Source organism: Astyanax mexicanus, chromosome 14 (assembly GCF_023375975.1).
Source record: "Astyanax mexicanus isolate ESR-SI-001 chromosome 14, AstMex3_surface, whole genome shotgun sequence".
NCBI classification, from domain to species: domain Eukaryota; kingdom Metazoa; phylum Chordata; class Actinopteri; order Characiformes; family Acestrorhamphidae; genus Astyanax; species Astyanax mexicanus.
This window is the reverse complement of record NC_064421.1, coordinates 20,424,757-20,445,353: the sequence shown is the minus strand read 5'-3', so window position 1 is coordinate 20,445,353 and position 20,597 is coordinate 20,424,757. Positions and strand designations below refer to the sequence as shown.

General features: G+C 37.3%; 1 protein-coding gene across 1 annotated transcript; it reads left to right on the top strand.

Moving 5' to 3' along the window:
- Positions 1-1,029: 1,029 nt before the first annotated feature.
- On the top strand, positions 1,030-20,099 carry vps39 (VPS39 subunit of HOPS complex). The gene is made up of 24 exons (XM_007253814.4): positions 1,030-1,693; positions 1,910-1,975; positions 2,059-2,123; positions 2,608-2,650; positions 2,789-2,883; positions 3,116-3,214; positions 3,303-3,395; positions 4,145-4,328; positions 6,336-6,456; positions 6,638-6,758; positions 7,369-7,498; positions 7,821-7,963; positions 8,405-8,545; positions 8,636-8,777; positions 10,552-10,638; positions 11,855-11,928; positions 12,205-12,421; positions 12,531-12,659; positions 13,118-13,220; positions 13,317-13,362; positions 13,966-14,115; positions 16,544-16,678; positions 17,228-17,319; positions 18,696-20,099. Exons 1-24 carry the CDS (start codon positions 1,621-1,623, stop codon positions 18,772-18,774), a joined length of 2,628 nt encoding a protein of 875 aa, XP_007253876.1. The 5' UTR covers positions 1,030-1,620; the 3' UTR covers positions 18,775-20,099.
- Positions 20,100-20,597: the final 498 nt, after the last annotated feature.

The following is a 20,597-nucleotide window of genomic DNA, read 5'->3' as shown; positions in this document are numbered from 1 at the left end:
TGTTACGTTTGGAAAAGAAATTAAACACTGAAAGATAAAATGGTGCTTAACAATGTTGCTATGGCCTGTAAATAATCAGCTAAATACTATATTCAGTTCAGTTTTAACATATTTACATTTAGCATATTTACCAACTTACACAAAATAATTTCATATAGCTGTAATGACTGTCTGTTGGGGTGTTTAACAATAAGTGAGTTGATGAAAAGAGGCATTCTTGGTCATACTTTACTTTAAACATATCAATAAAATATTACACGAAGAAACACTGCAAACCAAACACAGCATAACATGTGTATGTCTGTATGTATAGGCTGAGGTGTAACGTGTAATTCGGCTCTCGTGAGCTTTGACGTATATCACGTGCCTGTCACGGCGCTGAAAGCGTTCACACAGCTGAGCGAGAGTCACGGGGAGTTTGATTCAGTCTAAGGAACCGATTCTTTCCAAGCCTAAAATTCTCGAAGCCTCAATTCCTTCATATAGCTATAATTATATTTTGCTGGGTAGTTCAAAAATGTCAACATGATTTTTCAAGTCCAGAAACTTTTATTGTAATTTTATCTGAGTACAGTACAATGGAATTACGTTCCTTTATCTTGTACAATATAGACAACAAAAGGGCAAACCTGCCACAAACTGTTCAACATAGCTAAAATACTACAATAAATACAACAGACATGAGACATACTAATAAAATAGACAGTGCAGCACCAACAAAGTACTGTCTAAAAGTGTGTTTCAGAAACTAAAGTGGTCTCTTAATTTTTTTTTCCGGAGCTGTATATAGTAAGTAGTAGTGGAAAATGTCTCGTGTTATTCTAGTTCTTAAGTCAAACAAAACAAAACAAACAAAAACAGATTAAATAGACCATTTGTTGCATTGCTTCTTTAATATTATTTTAATCATAATTAATGAATACAATAGTAAATTCAATCCGCTTTGTTCTGTGTGTGACTTTGTGAGTGTGTAATGCAGTTGAACCAGTTCGGTCTGTTTACTGGAAGGAATCGGTTGAAATGAATGAATCGTTTACGAGTCGGTCACAGCTCTTTGCGAGTTGGCTAGCTAGCTAGCGAGCCTACAAACTGTCAACACCCCGAACTGGCCTGTTTTACCGGGGGTTTGGTGTTCTCTGGGAATAGCTAGGGGGTTCCGAGGTTGGCACGAACTTATCTGAGTCGGAATATGGGATGAAATGTATTTAGTTCAGTTGTGGCTTTGTTGACACTCGGACTAAAGGAGCTAGCTAGCGTTAGCCATGGCAGCTCTATACAGCAGCGCTAGCTAGCTAACTAATTAGCCGCGCCGCTAGCGCTCACTGTACCCGTGATATATTCACTTTCTGACGCTGTCACACTTTTTACATTCGTGGTGGAAATACGGGAGATGGAGCAGAAGGGTTAGCCGAAAGTTTAATTAGAATTAGTGGGGTTGTGTAACTGGTATGTGAGCTCTGAGCACTGTTGCTGTGAGCTAGGGAACGATAGCTAGGCTCGATAAGGGCTTATTTTCAGTTCATCAGCTTCCCGGTTCGCAGATGCCACCTAAACCTTACAGTTCCACTTTTCTTTAAAGTCGTTTTATTTTCTAGCTTTTTGATTGCTAAATCTGCCGCCATGCATGACGCCTATGAGCCCGTACCTATTTTGGAGAAGTTGCCCCTACAGATCGACTGCCTTGCGGCCTGGGGTAAGATTGATCTTTATCCTTGTGGGAATTTGTGAGGAAATGCTACAACTATCAGATAGCATTGCTCATCTGCTTATCGTCTGCTTCCCTTGCTTCAGTTGCATTTGATACTGTAGCTAAAAGGTTTTCCCAGTTCATTAACACAATTAAACAGACGTTGTGTTTAAACCACCTATGTTGAAAATGTTCTACAATATGTTCATGTTGTTTATGCAGAGGACTGGCTGCTTGTGGGTACAAAACCAGGCCACCTCCTTCTCTACAGAATCAAGAAGGATGCAGGTAGGACATTAAGAGGCATAAGACTCTCTGATTACTTTATTTATAATTTTTAATTCTGTCTCTTTTGATCTCACTTCATACAGGTACGAATAGATTTGAAGTAACACTTGAGAAATCCAACAAGAACTTCTCAAAGAAGATACAGCAGGTATGCTTGTTTCTGTCTAAAAAGGCACTTGACATTTTGGGTCAGTTTCCCAGGGAGAGATTAATTTAGGTTGTGGACTATATTTCCTTTTTGAATGGAAAGTCTCTATTCAAAATGCTATGTAGTTTAGTTGTTGTTTAGTGTTGTTTTACATGCACATTTCAAATAAAAATGAATATAGAAGTGAATTATACTTGTCTTTAAATCTACTTACCACTATACAGCAATGGTGGGAAGTTGCAGTCTTGGGGGTGCTGGATTCCTGCTTTTTTATTTTTCTTGCATAAGTACTCCTAACTCAACTCACTTGTTAACTGCCAAGTTTAGAAGGTTTGTTACAGCAGGGAAATGTGGTTTGCCCATCTTTGTGCAGGAGTATGTGTGTTTACAACAAATGTAAGGATGGTTACCTTTTTCCTTTTGGCTGGAGTGCCCCCTTTAATATAAACATGTGACTTCTGACAATTCTCTTTTCCACCACCAGCTGTATGTTGTTTCCCAGTACAAGATTTTGGTCAGTCTGCTGGGTAAGACTTTACGTTTATTTTGTATACTGTTGTTATTGAATATGTGTTCTCACTATAAATTTTGCTTTAGCAAGTTTCAGTAGTGTTAACACACTGTGCATCATGTAATAATCAGTTTTGTATCCTTGTTTGTTTCAGAGAATAACATCCACGTCCATGACCTACTCACTTTTCAGCAGATTACTGTTGTATCAAAGGCTAGAGGAGCTACACTCTTTGCTTGTGACTTGCAGGTCTGTATGGATGTGCGCGTGCGTGTGTGTGTGTGTGTGTGTGCTGTTGTCAATCATGACTCATGACTCTGCTGTTGTCAATCATGACTCTAAATCTTTCCTGCACATTGAATAATTCATTGTATTTATTAAACTACATAATATAACCAGTGTTGACAAACCAGTCTTTATTAATACATATTTCCCTCACATTCTTACTGCATGAAGTTGAGTTTTCTTGTGCCTTCCTTAGCAAACCTCCTCCGGTGAAGCAAAATTGCGGATGTGTGTTGCTGTAAAAAAGAAACTACAGCTGTACTACTGGAAAGACAGGGAGTTCCATGAGCTGCAGGTAAGTTTGAAGGTGGTAATTTATTAATTGTCTTTCTGATTAAATAATGTCATATTGCTGTTTCTTAAAAATGTATTGTGTCTTGTAGGGAGATTTAGCAGTACCAGATATTCCCAAGTCCATGGCCTGGTGTGAAAATTCCATATGTGTTGGTTTCAAACGTGATTACTACCTGATTCGAGTATGTTGAATCCATATTTTTAAAGTGCATTTATATATTTTTTAAATAGCTCAGCGAAAAAGAATCTGATTTACCCAGTTTCTATTCTTACCCCAAAGTAGCTCCATCCAAGACATATTTGGTATGTTTGTTCTGGTTCTGCAGTTTAGTGCTGCAGCTATGAGCTAACATTACATTAAAAAATATTTTACCTCTTCAAACCATATCTCAACCTTCTTTAAGGTTGCGCAAATCTAATGATTTAATTTAGGACGCACTATGACTTACTGTCAAAAGGATCATAACAAACAGTCATTGTGTTTAAATAGGTTTCTCTAGCATTTAGTTACTTTGTTCATTGTTATTGTTTATAGAAACCATATTGTGCTATAAACTAAATCAAGTATTCTTATTGATGACCTGGATGCACTTTAAGATAAATTTTTATTATTCATACAACATTAGCATTGTATATGAGTGCACAAACACAGAAGCAACGTGTGAACACCAAACATGTTAGATAATTGCAATACACTACAATACAATACGATACACTTATATAAACTTATAGTTTATAGTTTCCTTAAAATTTGTCTTGCATTCCACATTGGCTCTATTACAAGTACATTATCATACACACATTTAGACAAACATTATAACTCTGTCTGGGGTAAGAGGACAACTGCGTAAATTAGATTTATGCCAAGCCCAGCATGACATGTATATATCTACCAACAGTCTTTACTCTTTTTTTCGTTGACCATTGCTAGATGGATGGACGTGGCTCAATCAAAGAGCTGTTTCCAACAGGAAAGCAGCTAGAGCCGCTGGTTGCACCATTGGCTGATGGGAAAGTGGCAGTTGGTCAGGATGACCTCACAGTTGTTTTAAATGAAGAAGGAGTGTGTACTCAAAAGTGTGCCCTCAACTGGACCGACATCCCTGTTGCAATGGGTAAGGATTAACAGGTCTCCTTCCTTAATTGTTCTTCACTCTAATTTAGAACTGGGCAATTAATCGAAACCAATAACCAGCATTATCTTACACGTGTATGTTATTTGTTTTTTGCTCAAATTCTGTTAATCATTTTTTATTTTTCTTTAATTATGAACTTTCACCAATGTGGGTTGTACAATTACTTTACAAACATATTAGCATGTGTGATCCAAGGCCTCATCTAGTCTGTAACATAGATGCTTAATTTAGTGTCCATTGTTCGTTACAATAATTGTTTATAAAATGATAAATTTGTCACCTGTCCTGTTTGAGCCATCATATCTTGATATACACCCTAGAACAGATATTAGTGCCTATATTTCAAAAGTGTATGCCCAAAAATATATGATAAGTTGAGCCCTCTGGTGCACAGATAAGGCAAGTCATGTTGCCTAATATTTAGCTGCTATTTGAGGAAGTACTGTGTACCTTTGTTTCCTTGCGGTCTGTTGTTTATTAGTGAGTGTCGAGCACAGCAGCTTTAAACACTTCTGTAGAGAAAAAAAAGCTATTATCATTGGCCCATCATCCTACAATATCCAACCAAAAATGCACTCAGTGGTCATAAATCTAACCCTGGTATAGTGCTTGAAAATTACTTATACAGTGTATGTTGCATAATAATCTAGACGAGCATGCATAAATTGGAGTTTACTCATCTACCAGCAGAGGCAGTATATCTGCTTTCAGAGCAAAAGGGATTCAATTGAGACAGTGCAGGGTAGATTTTTGTTGTACTGCATTTATTTTTATATAAAGTACCTATACATTTGTGCTACAAATGAAAATGTAACTGTGAAATGTTTATTTACAAATACATTTAATTCCCTGTGAAACTAAACTGACAAGCATCCCAACTGAAGAAAAAAAAATGGGGTTGTGGACTGCATCACATGGTTAATTTAATTTACTATTTCACTACTTCAATGACCTTTAATTGCTAAATTGTAAATTCATTGAGAAGGCTAAATGTTGAAATGACTAAATGTTTGTTCATTCTCATAGTGTAGCTGTGCTGTTTTGTAAAAAGTACAGCAACATTATTCATGTGTGTCCCTACTTTAACATTTCAGGCACATTCACTCTGAAAAGGGAAGTGAATCCTTTAAGCTGAAGCTAAATAGAGAGTAATTTCTCATTGAAATGTAGATCACTGGTTTTGGTAGGCTGCAGCAAAGCATGCCCTCAGTGTTTGTTTCCTCTCTGCACAGCTTGTGCACAAATAAGACCTTTAGGGCCCTGGCTTCAAGTTAGTCTTTCATTGTGATCAGAGACCTGCCCGTTCCTGGACTCTGGCTCCAGATGGATTTCCTGCTCCTTGTGACTTGGGGGCTTTAGATTCGCTGATGGACTACATATTACCCATGGTCATGTTTATGGAACACGTTTTCAGTATTTTAAATGGAATAGTCGGCCTTTTCTTCTGAAATGATTTTGATTAGGTGCAATGTCAAATGCCTCTAGAGAAGATAATTAAGTAATTAATGTCAAATGTTTCCTACTATTTAAAGATTATTATGTCCTCATTAGGGCTGTGTTTTGACAAGAACTTATATACATATGAGGGCGCACAGGTTATGATTTGATATATCGCAATATATTGAGGTTCTGTAATCAAGGCAATATATTGCAATGGTTTAAATCAAATAACAGTGAGAGTATAACAGTTCTATTTATCGAACAGGGTTTAAACACCACTAAATGAACCACTGTCTGCCGCTAATATTTACATATAAACTAATATTTAAAAATGTATACTGTGTTTTTGAAAATCAGTACAAAATAAAATTTTAATGTATTATTTTTTTAATACTTTGACGTATCAATGTTTTATTACACCCCTAGTCGTCATGTTGATTAGTTGATTGTTTCCTACATTTATGATTGTGCTGTATATCATAAATAATGTGTTTTACATTTTTTTTTTGTCTCACATTTTGTCAATGTTTTTCTTTACACCATCAGAGCACCAGCCCCCATATATTATTGCAGTGCTGCCACGGTATGTGGAGATCCGTACCTTTGAGCCCAGGCTGCTGGTGCAGAGTGTGGAGCTTCAGAGGCCACGCTTTATCACCTCTGCTGGGTGAGATATTCACAGCTCACAGTGTGAATCACTTAATAGAATGTATTATTAATAAACTTCACAGCAAATGTAGCCTGGAAAACTGATGCAGTCATCATTGATTCAAGTTATGAGCTGTCTTAAAATAGTGTTTTTAATTGTCTGCAATTTTCTCTCCTTGCCCATTGTTTTTTGCTTTCAGGCCCAATATAGTGTACGTTGCCAGCAACCATTTTGTTTGGCGACTTGTGCCAGTCTCCATAGCCAGCCAGATCCGGCAGCTCCTGCAAGACAAGCAGTTTGAGCTGGCTCTTCAGTTGGCGGTGAGTTAATGTATCGCAAGCACAGTAAGGACTAAATTTCCCTGATGGACCACATGCTACTCATATGATTACAAATAGGTGTCATGTCAAATAAATGCACTTAATGGAAATAATTAATTATTTAAAAATCAAACAACAAAGAACAAAGAAAATGTGTTGTTTTTTTTCAGTGTATTCTTGTTTATTATAAGTTTTACACAAACACCTTGTGTAACTTTTTACCTTTTTTAGGCAATTGTCCTTTATATTGAAATTGACAATGAATGGACCAATAGGAATGCTCCAAAATGAACAGGAATAAAAATGATTACATTGACATCCATTACATGTTTATATATTTTCTTTTATTGCAAAGTTTCCAATTTGGAGAGTTTTGGACTGACAGCGACGTTTTGTAATATGTGACATGGAGCAGTGTTCTGGGAAGATTTTAGATCAGCAATTGGAGAGTTATTAGATTGTATTAGACGTCATCCTGATGTTAATTTTTTGTCATCTGACTTCCTGACCAACATCCAACCTGAAATTAACGTTGACTGACGTTGCTGGCCAGCTGAGTTTATATACCTTGCCCCTTTTCACCAGCTTTTGCTCTGTTTCTCTCTGGTAGAAAATGAAGGATGACTCCGATGGTGATAAAAGGCAGCAGATTCACCACATCCAGAACCTATATGCCTTTAATCTTTTCTGTCAGAAGCGCTTCGATGACTCCATGCAGGTGTTTGCAAAGCTTGGAACAGGTGAGGTGGAGAATTATATATCTGGTCAATAACAATATTTGACCTATAACAGCATCCAAAGTTCTGTTTATATATTTATTGAACTTATTGATGTAGTGTAAGCATGAAACAATATGTAGAGTATGGGTAACTGACCAGCTGGTAAATTTAGACATTAATTTTATAAGAAACTTGGCATTCTGAGTTCTGAATGTTTGTAAGGAGATTATTATAATCAGGTTAAAATCCAGGTTGGGTAGATTATTGTAAGAATGTTATCAAACAGTTCTGATTTGGTACTGGTTTTGTTTTGCTGGACTTCCTATTTTATTCTGTATTACAGATCCTACACATGTGATTGGACTGTATCCAGACCTACTACCCTCTGACTATCGGAAACAGCTGCATTACCCCAACCCACTGCCCACTCTCTCAGGAGCTGAGCTCGAGAAAGCCCACTTAGCTCTCATTGACTACTTAACACAGGTATACACTCACATGCGTACACAAACACATACACAGACATATCACTGAGCAGGAATAAAGCAAAAGATTTCTGTCTTGTGTTTTTTTTTTTATTCCTCTACTTTAAACCAAATGTATCTCCATTTTCTTCAATGAAGTGGTTTAATAAATGTTTAAAGTTTAAGTTTTAAAACGTATTGTTCACGCTGAAATCCACAATCCACAATTGTATGGATAATAACTCATTATCTAAAAAACTAGTATTTTATCAAGCAGAATTTTTTATTTTGTAAATTGTGGATTATCAAATGGAAATTTCCGCTAGCTCTTTTATTTTTTATTGGCCATGCTTTTATTTAGACATAAGTAATCTGACTGTCTTAGAAGTCTTGCTTTTTAAAGACTTTGAATACCTTATATTTGTGTACTAACTAACACATTTTCCTTGGTTTAATTTCATAGAAACGCAGCCATTTAGTAAAGCAGCTGAATGACTCAGACCCCTCAACCACCTCCCCTCTTATGGAAGGTACACCCACAATCAAAAGCCGTAAAAAGCTCCTTCAGATCATAGACACCACCCTGCTTAAATGCTACCTCCATGTAAGTCCACCTATATCTGTCCAAGTTTGTCAGTAATTTGTTTTGACCGTATTTGTGTGAATGCTAATCTATTCGTTACAATGTATCTAGACAAATGTCGCCTTAGTATCACCCCTCCTGCGCCTGGAGAACAACCACTGTCATGTAGAGGAGAGTGAGTATGTGCTGAAGAAAGCCCACAAATACAGCGAGCTCATTATCCTCTATGAGAAGAAGGGCTTACATCAGAAAGGTAAGCCTAGCGTTCTGTTCATTTTTCAACAGGCTTCAGTGCCCTTGTGGCACAAACATTGACACTTTAACAGATGCTGTTGTTGCTCTCAGCATCAAGCACTCTCCATTTCAGTGGTACTTGGATTTTAAATATTTTGTTTTAATGGATAAAGTTACCACTTGTTAAACAATTATGCATTCCAGCAAAGTGCCATACAGGCTGTTGCCTGTGGTTAAGCATTTGATTCCAAGCAATTTATTCTTGCAAATAATGGATCAGCATGAATCACTTGGCTTTACACAATTTTAGAACTTCAGATACCAATGCTATGGTTTATGTAGTTGTTTTGAACACTTAATCATTTCTAAGTGGTTTACATAAACAAATACATACAAATATATAATGATGGCAAAAGAAGCAAAGGGGAGGTTCACAGTGCTGTGCAATGTAGTATGGTTTAATAAATGACATGATCAGGTGGAAGCACTGCATTTAAAAGAAAATAAACATGCACACTGTTTCTGTATGAGAAATGTTTAGTTATAACTTTTAATTGTAATATTATATAATGTTATATTGAATTTAGAAAAAAATAATCGTATCAGTTGTATGACACAAAATGAGTTCCATGAGAGATATGCATATTTACAAAGGTGTATACAAATAACCTCATTCTGTATGTTATGAAGGGTCGGTAAATACTGAGATAATACAATATAGCATTACATCACCAAAAATATTTTATACTTGTTGCATAGTATTTAGGATAATGGGACATCGCATATATCTTCATATCTACGGAAAATTACAGGTTATATAGGTTATTGGCTGAAACATTTTATTTTGGAAAAAAATTGTGTATTATGTGTTGTTTTCACCTTTTTAAAAATGTGAACAGAATGCTGTGTCAGGTTGGTACTAGCTTACTTAAAAAAAGTGATGAAATTACAGAAAGTGATACGAATGAGGTTGTTGTCATGTTGCAGAATTGTGGATCTACAAAAAAGCCTCCCAAAATGCATGCTTTCAGTTCCATATACTTACCCAAAAGCTGAAAGCGGTTCAGCTCTTTCTGTGTACCTGGATTTTCTAGTTCATGATTTTAGTTATGAGAAGTAGCAGTGTGCGTCCCTGGTTCACTCTTTTTGTTGTAGAAACAGAATACAAAAAAATCTTCTATTTCCATGAATTAAACCTTGCTGTGCTGTTATTTTCAGACATAATGATGTTGAAATTATGTAATGAGATGTGAGAGTAGCTGTAGAAATTACAGCATGCTTATAAAGCATGGCAGTATCTGAAAATAACACCCTGGAACAGTTTCCCGCAGTACTGTCAGCATGTTGCCTTCGCGTAAATGCTCCCCAGAGACTTAACATTTGTTCAGCTTTCATGAAAGCACAGGCATCTTTAAGTCATTTGGATGTTAATGGTATTTGGTGAGCATTCAGATGTGCTCATGTTCACAGCGAGTGTTTTTAATCAGACTGCTGCAGCAAGCTGTTCTAGTGACGTAATGCCCTACAGACAAGGCAGCTGCTAATGACTCTCTCTTACACTCACTCTCGCTCACAATCTCTCTCTGTCTTTTATTCTATCTTCTCTTTCCATGCTTATTTAAACCAGTCACAGCACTATGCATGCTACAGTTGTGTCTCTGCCAAGGCAGTGTTCTGTATAAACACATCGATCATAAAACTGTCTGTTCGTCATGTCAGTGATATCTCTGAAATGTGCTGAAGTGCTGAAGAGGCCTTTCAAGCTCTGTTCTAATGGAAATGGTTCTCTGTAGCCCTGCAGGTCCTTCTGGATCAATCCACTAAAGCCAACTCCCCTCTGAAGGGTCATGAGAGGACAGTGCAGTATCTCCAGAGGCTAGGTGGGTGTGTGACCGTTTACAGCCATTCACACTGTCTCCTGTTTCGTTTTCTGTTCAGGGAACACCTGGTTAGGATTTAGAAAGCATTATCACATTATACAGTGCTGCTACGAAACCAGGACAGTTAGAGATTAAGTTTGTATGGGTTTCTGCTGTCTAAAAGTGTTTTCTTTCTTTGCTTAACTTTACACTCTCAACGGTTAAGACTGAATTTTAAGTCTAAATGTCGCTGTGTTTATCTGTCGCATTTTTCACTTTGATTTGAAATATTGCTGCAACGTTAGTAAATGTGTTTACATGCAATTTATACTCCCTTTACTGCTGAACATTTTGTCAGCAATCCGATCAATGCATTTAGATGAACTAGGGTAATCAGATAGAATATTATTAAAATCCTTCATTTTCACAATCTTTCTGAAAGTGTTCTATCCCCATCTTGCGCGTGCTGTGTTAAACGATGCTTGCTAATTTCTGGTACCAGGGTCTGCTCAGACTGAAAAATCTGAGACTGCTCCAGTTATAAGTATATGTGAACTGTGAAATTTGATTACTGGGCTAAAATCCAGTTCTCTTTATTAGATTTTATAATCAGGTTTCTTACCCTGATCTAGGAAATCAGAGTGTAGTTATCACTAAAGCCACACAGTTCTATGTGGCTCCCTGAGTCCTGTATTAGCTACACAGATAAGCTACTTGCATAGAGGAAACAGCAAATATAGTTACGGTCAGTTTATAACGTGAAATTACGTCTTAATTTGTTGCAAGAAACGTTCAAGTCAGAGAGAGAGGTCCGCTTAACAATGGCTTGCTCCAATTGCTCTGCAGCACTAAATTCAGGCCAGTTCCACCAACAACGCCACTACTTTTAGTTTAGTTCAGTTTTCTTTGCTTAGTGAGGAAAACAAATAAAGCCTGTATTCTTTATACTCTGGAGGGATACTCCTGAGCACAGACAGGACAAAAGCCACCAGCTTGTCTCTTAGCACACCACTAAAACCCATTTTATTGGTCACAAGTAAGTGTCCAATAAAAGGGTGACCCACCACTCCTAATCGTATGCTGTTTACATGACAACTTCATAAAAAACTGCATGTATCTGTTTATAATCAGTTTATGAAGGGCTGTATAAGAAAGTTCTAATAATGTTTGTAACATGTTTGTGACCTCTACATTTATAATTTAAGCATGCTGACATGAATCTGTTTATCTTAATAAGGCACAGAGAATCTGGGTATCATTTTTGAGTTCTCCCCATGGGTGCTGAAGATTTGCCCAGAGGACGGTCTGAAGGTGAGAGCTGAAATAAGCATCCTACTGCTCTTGAATCATTAATTATAGATTAAGGTGCTTAAGGTTAACTTTGCAGTTAAACATGTTCTGCCAGCTTTTGCCTTTTTTTCTTCCGTTTACATATTACAAGATTAAAATACATATAAAATATGATTATCCACACTATGGATTAAGGGCTTGACAATGAGTGAGTTATCCACACTAAATGCATACATTTATGATGAAGAGTGCTGATGGATATTAATTGATTCTACTGTGGTCTTTTTTTGCCAACAGATCTTCACAGAGGACCTGCCAGAGGTAGAAATGCTTCCAAGAGACAAAGTGCTGGACTTCTTAAAGGAGGGCTTCAAGGAGCTGGCTGTGCCATATCTGGAGCACATTATCCATGTGTGGGATGAAATGGGCCCTGAGTTCCACAACGTACTGATCCAGCTCTACCTGGAGAGAGTACAGACCCTGATGAAGGAGTATCTCAACTCACTGCCTGAAGGTGGGTGCTGTATCTGTGTGTGCTGTTTATATATAAGTACTCGATTTCAAAATGAATAATGCTGTTTCCTTCAGGTTGCCAAATGTTGTTTATTTGTTACTGAGCATAGGTATTCCAGCTGTAGCTGCAGGAAAAGAGGAAGGTGAGCTTGGAGAATTTCGTAACAAGCTGCTGTGTTTCCTGGATGTTTCCTCGGCCTATGAACCAGAAAGGCTCATCAGTGACTTCCCATTTGATGGTGAGTCTTTAACAAACCTTCCAGCCTTTGCTTAAGGAGGTTATCATCTCTCTGTTGACTCAAAAAAAGAACTGGTCCATGGTATTAGTATGTTTGTTCAAGTGTGACAGCTTTACTTTTCTTACTGTCAGTATATCCTAGTATACTAATAATATTGTAATATAAATTACTGTAATACACGACTTTGTCTATGCACTGTCCCGCATGGATAAAAATCCCATATAAGAAAGACTCCCTGTTTGAAAGAGCTTCTGCACAGTGACAGCACTGACAGCAACAACTTAACTGTATCTATGATGCAATCAGTCCACAGCGTGAAAGCAAACAGAAATAACGAGTCCTTCCCCCAAATGAACCAACAAACAGTCCTGGATGCAAAAGTATGTATTCAGGATAAGTTTGAAAGCGCCCTTAATTTGATAATCATGGCACATGTCTCTCTACTCATCTTATCTTAGGTCTGCTGGAAGAACGAGCTCTGCTCTTGGGCCGAATGGGAAAACACGAGCAAGCTTTATTCATCTATGTGCACATACTGAAGAACACATACATGGCAGAGGAGTAAGTAGCTGCTTGGCTATTGTCTTCTTCATTTTAACTGTGCACTTTAAACTGGTTTTGCATGGCTTTAACTGTGTGTAAATTTCCTTTTTGTAGGTATTGCCACAGGCATTATGACAAATTAGCAGATGGAAGTAAAGATGTGAGTGCGGCTCCATAAATACACACATGCTTCACACATTGTAAAGTTGTTTTTTCTACACAGTTGCAAGTTTATATATAGGTTTGGCATGCTGGGACTAAAAGCTTACAACATCTATCAAACACATGGAGGAGCTGTTTGATGTGTTTGTTTTTTTCTGATAGGCTTAAAATCTTTTAGTTAAACTACATACTGACTTGGATTTGTAATGAATATTATGGTTCATTTTCTTGGTATTGACAGTTATATTTCAACTGCCCATTCTCTATACCCCACTCTACAGTGTGTTAAGCGTTATGTTAATTGCTATACCTCAAGTTTTGTGTTATCACAGGTGTCAAAGTGACTGCCAGAGTTCCTAACAAAACCAGCACCTAACAAACCTATACACCCATGCAATGCACATTAAAATAAGCATTGAATATATAATACAACTATTCTTTTTTGTGTTCAGACCTTTCTTAGATTGTATATCTGTTCAGAGGTTGATCGTCTTGATCTGTATCTTTCTGTTTAGTCTTATTTTTAAACTGACATTTAATGTGTCCACAGGTTTTAATGAATAGTGTAAAACAGTGCATTTTTGCTGTGTTGTCTCTGCAGGTGTACCTGTCTCTGCTCCGCATGTACCTGTCTCCTCCAGATGTGCATTGTCTTGGTCCCATTAAGATGGAGTTATCTGAGCCCCAGGCAAATCTCCAGGCTGCCCTGCAGGTCCTTGAGCTGCACCACAGCAAGCTCAACACTACCAAGGTGAGAGTTGTTTTGTAGCTACTTAAAGATTTGGGATGATGAATTCGGTCCATTACACTTCTTCTCTGAGTCCAACGCAAGTCCAAGTGCAGTACTAGGGCACTGCTTCTCTGGCACAAAAAGCAGTATGAAAGAAATCCAGAATGACTTACATTTGAGTCATCTTACGTGAGTACAGTGGTGCTTGAAAGTTTGTGAACCCTTTAGATTGTTCTATATTTTTTGCAAAAATTGAACATAAAACGTAAGATTTTCAAGTCCTAAAAGTAAATAAGCAGAACCAACTCAAATGCAGGAGACAAAAACTAATAGAGTTGGTCATTTGTTCATTGAGGTAAATTATCCAAATCTGTGAGTGGCAAAAGGATGTGAACCTTTGCACAAGGGGGTCACACCAGATACTTAAAGCAGTGATAACAGCAACTAAATGTTTCCAGAATCTGATATTTTGTCCTTATTCATTATTTAGTACACCGTATAAAATGAGCTTAGGGTCATTGTCTTGCTGCATGATTTACACCTTCTTTATGGACAGATATCCTGACATTTTTATTAAGAATGTGCTGCTATAATTCAGAATGCATCGTTTTATCAGTTATGTTGAGCTGTCCTGGCCCAGATGCAGCAAAACCAAACCATGACACCACCTTGTTTCCATTCTCTAAACATTTATCATTTAAACATTAATAAGATCTATTTTAGAATCATTCATTGTTCCAATAATCTTATGGCTTCCTTTGTGATCTTGTGGACTATTACATGCTCTGTTCCTGGCATGGTCTTGTTGGTCAACCACTTTTGGGTTGAATTCTTTCCATTTGAACCCAACCTGTCTGCCTGGCTGTGGTTTGGTGGTGTCCAGAAATAAACTTTTCCAAACTATTGTACATCAACACCTCTATTTCTTGGGTCCTGTGAAAAAATGCCTTGTATTGTGAAGACCAGACCTTTATTAGATCCCTGTTTTTCAAATAAAATATAAAAACATGTCTGTAATGGTAATACTGTTACCCATTACACTGCACCAACCATCTATGATCACTGTGTAAATGGCCTTTTCCAGACATGAGCTCACAAAGCATCATTGAGAGCTGTTTTCCAGCAGGACACTTCATTAGCCCTTGTCCCTTCCCTCTCTACTTCGCACAATGGTTGTTGCACCGCAGGACATGACTCCCATAAACCTTCAGGTGTTTAAGGCGCCAAGTATTTGCAGTTTAGAATGTAGAGCATGGGTATGCTATGAACAGCACTCCTCCCTCCTGCTCTCCCCGGCTCGTGCTCATTTGTTTTTATGTGATGTTGCTTTCATTTCCCCTGGCTGCTGGCCCAAGGCCTTCCTTTGCCAGGCAGCATGCAGAGAAAGACCACAACTGAGGATGTCTGGAGAGTGGAGTGAGTTCAAAAGTGCTGTACTCAGCTGTGAGCAACGTGGAATACAGTGCCACACAGCTCTGAGCTGCATGCAGCTGATTTAACCCTTTACGGGTACTCTTCCAATAGACTTGTTTTAAGGGTTTAATTAATCATTATACATTTTATTATTCAGTAACTACTATGAATTATACATTAACCTCTGTAAAACTAAAATCAAAATTATGAGAGAGAAATTCTGAACTCGTCCACAGTTTCTGACCAAAGTTTGCTTAGCCTTTATAACTTTAGACAGACCAGAGGAGGACTTGGAAAGTGTAGACAAATGTTTTAAATTAATTTAATGAGATTTTAAATTATATTTAACCCACATGGAAAATTTCTGCAGAAAAACAAGCATACATATAACACGGACACTTTTAATTGGATTATTCCAAATAGAGTTATAGTAAGGTATTTTTTATTTAGTATTGAAGTTGCAGACAGTTTGCCCTTTCAAAGCAGACATTAACATGCATCCGGGATGGTCAGATTGTAATTGGCCAACACATTGTACAGGTGTGAACAGGATACAGTGCTTCTATTGGTCACAAACCGTCTAAATGTGTCGCTAAAAGGAAGGCATTGCTTTTCACATGGTTCACTCTCTCCCTGAGTTAGCTCAACGTGCTACAATAAAAAGCTAATGGATAAAGGTGATACTCAGGGCCAGTGCACAAGGGAAACCAAGGGAAACTACGTGACTCATCTCTATTGAGAATTTTTCAAGAAAAAACTGGAAGATTCTTAGCATAACTGGACCCTCGTCCAGCAGAAATCCTGTCATAGGGGTCACAGGAGATTTAATTTAAAAACACCAGGTATAACCGGCTGTGAATTTTTTAAAATCGTTTGTGAACAGACCTCCCAGGATGCATTTTAATGCTAGGTTTGAACAGGGCCGCTGTGTATCTGTTTTATAGACAATTACCATTCTAAATAACTACTCAGAAAATTGTTATAAATCACAGCTGCATGCAGTTACATGTTGTTGTCCGTCTTCCCCCTGCGCTAGGCCATAAACCTGCTCCCAGCGAACACTCAGATACGGGAGATCCGCGTGTTTCTGGAGAGTGTATTGGAGGAGAAAGCTCAGAGGAAACGCTTTGACCAGGTCCTTAAGAGTCTGCTCCAGGCTGAGTTCCTGCGGGTGAGTTACTGGAGCGGTTGAGAGGCATACTTTATGCATATTTTTAGTTCCCACATCTCGCATTTGTGCTCCTGTGGGGAAAGTATTCACTGAATAGAAAAAAAAAATAGAACTGGGCAATTAATTGGAATTTAATCAAAACATACATTCATAATCTTTGACCAACATAATCTTTTTTTTTTTTTTTTTTTTTTTTTTTTTTTTTTTTTGTAGAATTCTATTTTTTTTCGTTCACGGAATATTTCATCCACTATGTGTGAATACACAGACTGCTACATAGAAGCAACATAGAAAACTCAAGCAGCTTCTACAAAGGAAAAATGCTATATGACATTTATTATAATACTTCTGCATGAATCATAATTGAGGTAATATGAGCAGTCTGTTGCCTTACATTAATTGTGATATTGCTTTGAAGTTATATTGCCCATAACTAGAAATAACCTAGATAGGCTAAATTTATTAGTCAGTTTTAAATGTTAGTGTTAATTATTTGTCAATAAACATTTCTCACGGTAACATTCTAACTGTGTGTCTGTGTTTGTATAGGTCCAGGAGGAGCGGATCTTTCATCAGCAGGTGAAGTGTGTTATTACTGAGGAGAAGACCTGCCGGGTGTGCAAGAAAAAAATTGGAAACAGGTATGTCAAAAATGGTCAATATATAAACCAGATGTGTACATACATTGTATAAAAAGACACATGACTGTAAATATGTTAAGGTCCTGATGGTCCTGATGTAGCATAAATGACACCACAATTTCATAACATGTAATTTAACATCTTGTTCTAGAAGTCAGTTCAAAACAAGTTAAATGTAAAACAAGCTATTATTATCTCTATCGCTAACCCAATATACATATATTCTGTAAATAAGGCCAGATGAGCAAACACGCATTCACACACTGTCCTGTGATGCACTTGTTCAGTATGTCTCTTAGGAATTTCATGAGTTAAAGTAAAGGACAGAAGTGCTGCAAGGAATTTTACACAGCTTTTAAAGGCTCTGTGACACATAGCACCATAGGTTCTTTTGAGTAAAATCAGACTAAACCTTTCCATTACTAAAATGATTTAAATTATGGCCTTGGAAGCTTTTGGTTTAATTGGGATGAACATTAAACAAAAGCAAAAATAAAACTTGTGAAGATGCTGCTAAAACTGGTAAGAGAGTGCTGTACTGTCATGGACTGAAAGGCAATAAAAGAGCCATCACTCCAAAGCAACATAAAAAAGCAAGATCACATTTAGCAAAAGCACACAGGGACAGAGACATTTCTTCCTGTGGTCTGATAAAACTAAAGTTGAAATGATTGGCCACAATGACCATCTATACATTTGGAGGAAAAAATGGGAAGCTTGTAAGCCTGAGAAAACCATCCCTGCTGTGAAGTATGGGGCTGGCAGCATCATGTTTTTGGGGGTGTTCCATTAAGCAACAGCTCAAGACTTCAGCCAGAAGTTGGCTGCAAAATAACCCTAAACATGCTGCCCTATTAGTTACACAGTGACAATCACAACCAGGTCATTGTTTTGGAGTGGCCATCATAAACAAACTGTGGAGTAAGGCATCATATGATTCTGACTCAATTAAACCACTTCTTTAAGGAGGAATGGGCTGGAATTCCAGCAAATTAGCTTGTGGAAGGATGCCCAAAATGTTTGACCCAAGTCATAAAGTTTATAGGCAATGCTATCACATAAACAAAATGTATCCACATTTGTGACTGTAGAAAGTAACTGAAATTGTCCCACTAGTCTAGCATTTAGCAAATAAAAATAATTTTGGTAATCATGACTGACTTAAAACCAGAAAGGAATTAAGATCAGACCTTCAGGCAAGAAAAGGTTCTGTTTTCATACAGTGTATGTAATCTTATGGTTTTTTTCAATATCTATACAGTATTTCTTTTATATTAAGCATTGCTTTGTCATGTATATAGTAAGACTAAATCGTTTTTGTTTCATATATTTATATATATAAGAGTATATTAATGTTTTGTCTTTTATTTGCATAGTGCCTTTGCCAGGTATCCAAATGGTGTGGTGGTCCATTACTTCTGCTGCAAGGATCGCAGTCTGTGTCCTACTGAATAGGAAGATTCCCTCCAAACAGATGCACTTATACAAATCTCTGACTATTTCGAAGACCATTATAATTGACACTTAAAAGAACGACCTCACTGCATTATCGAAGGAAATGTCAATCTGGAATGGTATTTGGTTTGAGTCAAACTTACTGAACCTTGGACTGATTCCTCTTTTGATGGCTATGGATGGAGACCTATCTGTATAGCAATGCAAGTAAGGTCTTGTTACGTTCTGCTCAGATAATTAAGTTGATGCACAGCACATACTGTAGAATCTTGCATTCTTGGGAGGAAAAACTCAGTGCCTCTCCTTCACTTCTTTGTTTGTGTTCTTTTATTTTGAGGTACAGTTTTTGTCAAAGTTTACTATGAGCAATTATATATGTAAAATTAAATGCCTGTATTTCATGTGTTAAGCTTGTCCTCTGTTGTGTTCCAGTTCGCACAGTATACACAGACTGTTATGCTGAGCCTAGCTCGTGAGTGGGCTCTCTGCTTCACTGTATTAGCTTTAGGATGTCCTGGCTGCCGTATTGGGGGGGGATGGTATACCAGACACCAGCTCAAAACTTTTCTCTGAGCCTTCTTGCAAGGGCCAGCACTCACAAGGGCCCTTTATCATAGATTGGCTGCACAAATTAGTAGGTTGTAAATTATTTGTTGTTTCTTATTTCCTTGCACTTGCTCTGTTTTTTTTTTTTTTTTTTTTTTTTTTTTTTTTTTGGTGGGTCTCAGACATGTAGCAAGACCATACGGAAGTTGCAAACAAAGCGGTTTCTCAGTTTGTAACTTTTTAATACAAAGCAAAAGCAGTGTTTTTGTTTTTCTATCTTTTTAGCTGGAAGCGTAATAATAACAGCAGCTGTTCACCAATCACAGTAGCATGGCACTTTTTGACTTCTATTTAACTTATGGCTTTAATTTATTCTTCATAGAGGATTTGCTCTAACAAAAGTAACTAATGATTAGAGTGGATCCTTCTACGCAGGTGTTTGATAATCTCTCACAGATGGAAAGCAGCCCTTAGGGGGCACCAGCACTCTGGCTTCTTGTTAAAATGTGTTCTGTGATCTGTCAGAATAACAGTCATCAAATACTTGTCCTTAAAAAGGATCAGTAAACCCTGTTTCCTTCAATTATGGTTTATTCAACCAAGATCATGACTGTTGCTAAAACTGAGGAGATGAATGACGGTTGCTTATGTTTGTAAGCTGTGTACCATAATGATATGTGGTGGGGTTTGAAGAATGTTTCATGTATAGATTGTATTTTACACCATTTTACATATGAATTGGGGGATATGTTGATGCTAATAAACATGCATCTTGTCAAGTGCTGTGTGGTCTCAAGTATGTGGAAATCAAAATTTAGCTGAAAAAGGTAAAAGCACTTTTGATGTTTGGCTAAACATGTAGAAAGACTAAATTTCTACCAAACATTGAAAATTGTACTTTGTCACTCCTCATCGGAACCCTGTTGTATAGCTAGATACAGTTCCAACATGGGTGGGAGCAGCCAGACAACAAATATTTTATATTTGAAATAATATATACATTTATAAATGAACAAAGGCACACAGCATGACTTAAATTATAACACTATTTGTTCACTATTTCTACACAAATGTTCTGTTTTCCAGCTGAAGGATGTTTGATTAACAAGACTTCTACTTTTCACTCATGTGACTTGAGTAGCACTGCTGAGGTAAATCTGTGACAAAATTAGCACAGCTAAGGTACATTTTTGCTTGGAATTGCATTGCTGAGGTACTTTGCTTTTTTGATATGCCTGATGGAATAGAAAAATGGTGTTGAGTAAAATGTTCTGAGA

What these genes read in the sequence shown, in the direction of transcription:
- vps39 (XM_007253814.4), top strand. Translation starts at nt 1,621, where the DNA reads ATGCATGACGCCTATGAGCCCGTACCTATTTTGGAGAAGTTGCCCCTA. An exon ending in CGACATCCCTGTTGCAATGG is followed by an intron (nt 4,329 to 6,335) that starts GTAAGGATTAAC and finishes TTACACCATCAG; the next exon opens with AGCACCAGCCCCCATATATT. An exon ending in GTTTGCAAAGCTTGGAACAG is followed by an intron (nt 7,499 to 7,820) that starts GTGAGGTGGAGA and finishes TCTGTATTACAG; the next exon opens with ATCCTACACATGTGATTGGA.